Source organism: Myotis davidii, unplaced genomic scaffold (assembly GCF_000327345.1).
Source record: "Myotis davidii unplaced genomic scaffold, ASM32734v1 scaffold275, whole genome shotgun sequence".
In the NCBI taxonomy this organism is placed as follows: domain Eukaryota; kingdom Metazoa; phylum Chordata; class Mammalia; order Chiroptera; family Vespertilionidae; genus Myotis; species Myotis davidii.
The window spans coordinates 64,434-68,325 of NW_006286592.1; the positions used below are offsets into that span (position 1 = coordinate 64,434).

General features: G+C 39.5%; 1 protein-coding gene across 1 annotated transcript in view; it reads left to right on the forward strand.

The window, feature by feature from the left end:
• Positions 1 to 3,892, forward strand: part of LOC107182191 (thrombospondin type-1 domain-containing protein 7B-like) — a gene marked incomplete at its 5' end in the record, with an annotated part of 306,117 nt that overhangs the window by 55,517 nt on the left and 246,708 nt on the right. Inside the window, one exon of the mRNA XM_015560290.1 lies at positions 631 to 828. Coding sequence (XP_015415776.1) covers positions 631 to 828 — 198 coding nt within the window. The remainder of the gene's footprint in view (positions 1 to 630; positions 829 to 3,892) is intronic.

Sequence of the window (3,892 nt, forward strand, 5' to 3'; positions counted from 1 at the left end):
CATGTAATGATAATTTATATCCTAATTGTGGTGGAACTTTGTGCCCTAGTTTCACAGTACTTTCTTTTTTTAACTGAATAATAGCCCAGGGACCCATGGTTAGCCAGCATGGGGAGTGCAGGTCCAAAGAGGTACAGTCTTCATTGGGCAGGCTGACCTGAAAGTCTCAGGGAATGAAGCTGTGAATGCTCAGGCATCTACCAAAGGAATATACCAAAGTGTAGTTATATTTTGACTTAATACAGAGTAACAATACTGTCAAAAATGACAGCAGGAAGAAAATAGAGATTTACCCGTGTTTAGGCTATTTCTGTAAGTGTTCATTCATTTTTACTTATTTATTGATACCATTGGACACATGCTACTTGTGATGTTTTTTTATTATGTCCGAACTCTCCAATTTCTAGGTTGTAATCTTTAGAATACAGATTTTCAGCTCTACTTCTTTTCCATTTACTTCTTTTATCTTCATATCATTCCCATTTCCCATTAAAGAAAACACATCTCAATGATTCATGTTTTAGAGCTGTAGGTATTCAAATAGAAGCTTCATCTCCTCACTAGCTGCTACTTGTTTCTTTTGTTGGTTAGGACTGGAACCCTGTAAACGTCTTGTTTTCCTCTTTTTAGGATTTAGAATGAGACAACGCCATGTCCTCATGGAATCCACGGGGCCTGCAGGACACTGCCCGCATTTGGTCGAGTCTGTTCCCTGCGAGGACCCGATGTGTTACCGATGGCTGGTATCTGAAGGCATCTGTATCCCAGATCATGGGAAATGTGGCCCGGGACATCGGATCCTGAAGGCTGTCTGCCAGAATGACCGAGGTATGACGCACACAAACACAAGTATGTTCGAAGTGATATCTGCCCAGTGGAACAGCAGCAGTCTCTACCAGGTCACTTTCCTGAGGGGGAGAAAAAGTCTATTTTAATCTTGAATATGTTTAATTCAAGGTCCACATTGCTGCAGAGTAAGCTGCCTTGACTTCATATGGGGCCACATACTCCCTGACAAAAGAACACTATTTGATTCTGCCTAAATGTAATACAGCGAACCTGGAGATTTTGCTGAAGCTTTTAATTTATCAAGACATAGAACACAGACACTGCCTGGGTAGTCTTCAATTTATCAGCACAGAACAACTTCCATTTGCTGCTTTGGATGTTCATATGTAACATGCTTTTATATAGCTTTTATATATTAACAAAGTAACAAATACTACATTATAAAGATTTCAGGGCTACCACTCCTGAAAAAAATCCTGAGCATCTTTTTATTCGTATAGCATTAGACTGGAATCAGTTCTAGATGTAATACTGACATTTCTAAAGAACCAGTTATAAAGAAAGTTGTTGAGATTTACAAAACTAGTAACAATAGTATATTTTCTCTATTGCCAGCCTTCTAGTACAATGGTTATTTGAAGTGAAATGTGATTTAGAAAATATGTAACTAACATAAAAATGAGAAAAGTGACACTTAAAACCTTTATCCAACAGTTAAAAAATTCGGTTTCTTGGAAGAATATTGAGTCTGTCTATTAATCAGCTCTACCATGAGAAGCGCATTTGTAATGCTCTCGGTGTGTGGAGTGAAATGTTTTGGCTTATGAGATGAAGTAATACATAGAAGGGAAGTCAGAGTGGATTCCGAATGGATATTAACATCTACACCAACTTGACATTCAACAGTGCATTTCCTTGTTTCCTTTCATGCTTCCCCACCCCTTGTCCTCTCTCTCATTGTTCTCTGTTTCCTTCTTCCTCCCTCCTTCCCAGCACTCCCTTTCTCCCCTTTTCTCATCCACATTTCCTTCCTCCTTTTTTATTTCCTCCTTCTCTTTCTCAGTCTTTTTTTAAAATTATTGCTGTAATTAGACAAATACACATCTTATTAGGTGATGTAATTGGTAACCCCTGAAGCCAGGTGGCTGTTTAATTAAATAGAGAGCACCAACAGATTGTATTAGCTCAGTCCTTTTTGACTAAATAGTTAAAACAAATAGTGGCTTTGAATTTTAACAAATAATTTTTGAATTGAGGTAACATATGTGCAGTTTATTAAGAGTGACAAATGAGGTCTCTTTTGTATTGCTTTCATTCGAATTCAAGAAGAGGAGTATAGAGACTGAGAACCTGGGCTTAAAACTGAGGCTCTAGTGTCAGGCAGGTTGGAATTTCAAATCTGCTGCTCACCTGCTAGATGCTTTCAGGAAAATTATTTAACTGTGGAAACATCCTTTCATTCTGCTGGAAAGTGGTGATAACAAGACCTGCCACTCATGCTCAGAATATGAGGATTCAATAAGTGTTGTAAAAGTGAATAGTGAGATGCTGGGCACATAACCATTCGAAAGAAGCTATAAGCCTATTTTATTTATAATGTACATTTATTAGTGTTCTCTGAGCTGGGAAAATAAAGCAAAAAACATTCCTTTAGAAATAAAAATAATAATGAGGATTAGAATAACCATACTTCTTCCTCCCAACCTCCAGCTGTGGAAACAAGAGCATCATTTCTTAGGTTGAGACACAATAACAAATGACCGTCAGGCTTTGTCATTTCATAGCCCGCATTGCAGACCTGTGATGGTTTATAATGTCTGTAAGGTTTTGGATTTCTTTACATTTTGTGCTGTGCCTTGCACAACATTGCAGAGTGTTACATTCAGATTTAAAATTACATATATATGTATTTGGTCTTCGTCCCTGTTTCTGGCACAGAGCTCTTAAAATCCGAGGAATTTCCTGAGTGATAAGAGCAATGGAAACATCTTTTGTCATTAAATTTGGTCTCTGGTCCTTCGTTCCTGAAATTGCTTTCATAACGGTGACATGGTGTCTTATAATTCATACCAAGCCCCTTCCCAACACCACTGGTCTTAGGTTGAGACTTATGGAAACCATCTAAGAACAGGTCTGGGCCAGAGGAGCCACCACAAAGAAAGGCTAGAACTTTCCTTTCCGCCCCCTGATTTTCAGGGGAGGAGAGGGGCTGGAGGTTGAATCCATCACCAATGGCCAGTGACTTCACTCATCATGCCTATGCATTACAGCCTCCATGGAAACCCAAAAGGATGAGGTTTGGTGAACACATGGAGATTTGGCGAGGGTGGCAAATGGAAGCTCCACACACTTTCCCAAACCTTGCCCCTGCTCATCTCTTCCATCTGACTGTTTCTGAGTTATATCCTTTCATAATAAACCAGTGACTGAGTAAGTAAAACAGGTTTCCTGAGTTCTGTGAGCTGCTCCAGCAAATTAATGGAGCCCAAGGACAGGATCTTGGGATGTATAGCCAGCTGTTCAGAACCACAGGTGTCTGAGGTGGAGGGCGGAGTTATGGGGCTGCGGAATATGATGCTGTCTTCCGGGAGGTAGTGTCAGAATTGAGTTGAATGATAGGACAATCAGCTGGTATGAATCAGAGGCGATGACTTTACCATTCTACAGCAGTTCTAGAGTTTTATTGCATTTTCCTAGGAAATGACTAATTTTCAGCGTTGATCTCACTCAGTTTCTATGGGGAGAAGTAGGAGTTACTGCTGCTTCATATCAGTTGCACGAATTCTTTGTGTTTTTTAAATACCTGAATGTCTTCTTCATTTGTGGGGCAACAGCCATGGTCATGGTTATGGGAACATGCTTGCCTCCTGATGGCTGAAGCAATCTTCCATCCACTGAGGAACTGAACATGTGGTCTGGTTGCAGTTTCCACAGTGTAGCTGCTATGAGATTTGGGATGATTGATGATAGAAGTTCTGCAGAGAAGTATTTTTGTTTGACTTCTCACACATTATTATAGTCTTTCCATAGCTGCAAGATTTGACAGACACTCAGATAAATGCTTGGATTGAAAAGGGGATATATATATATATTATATATATAT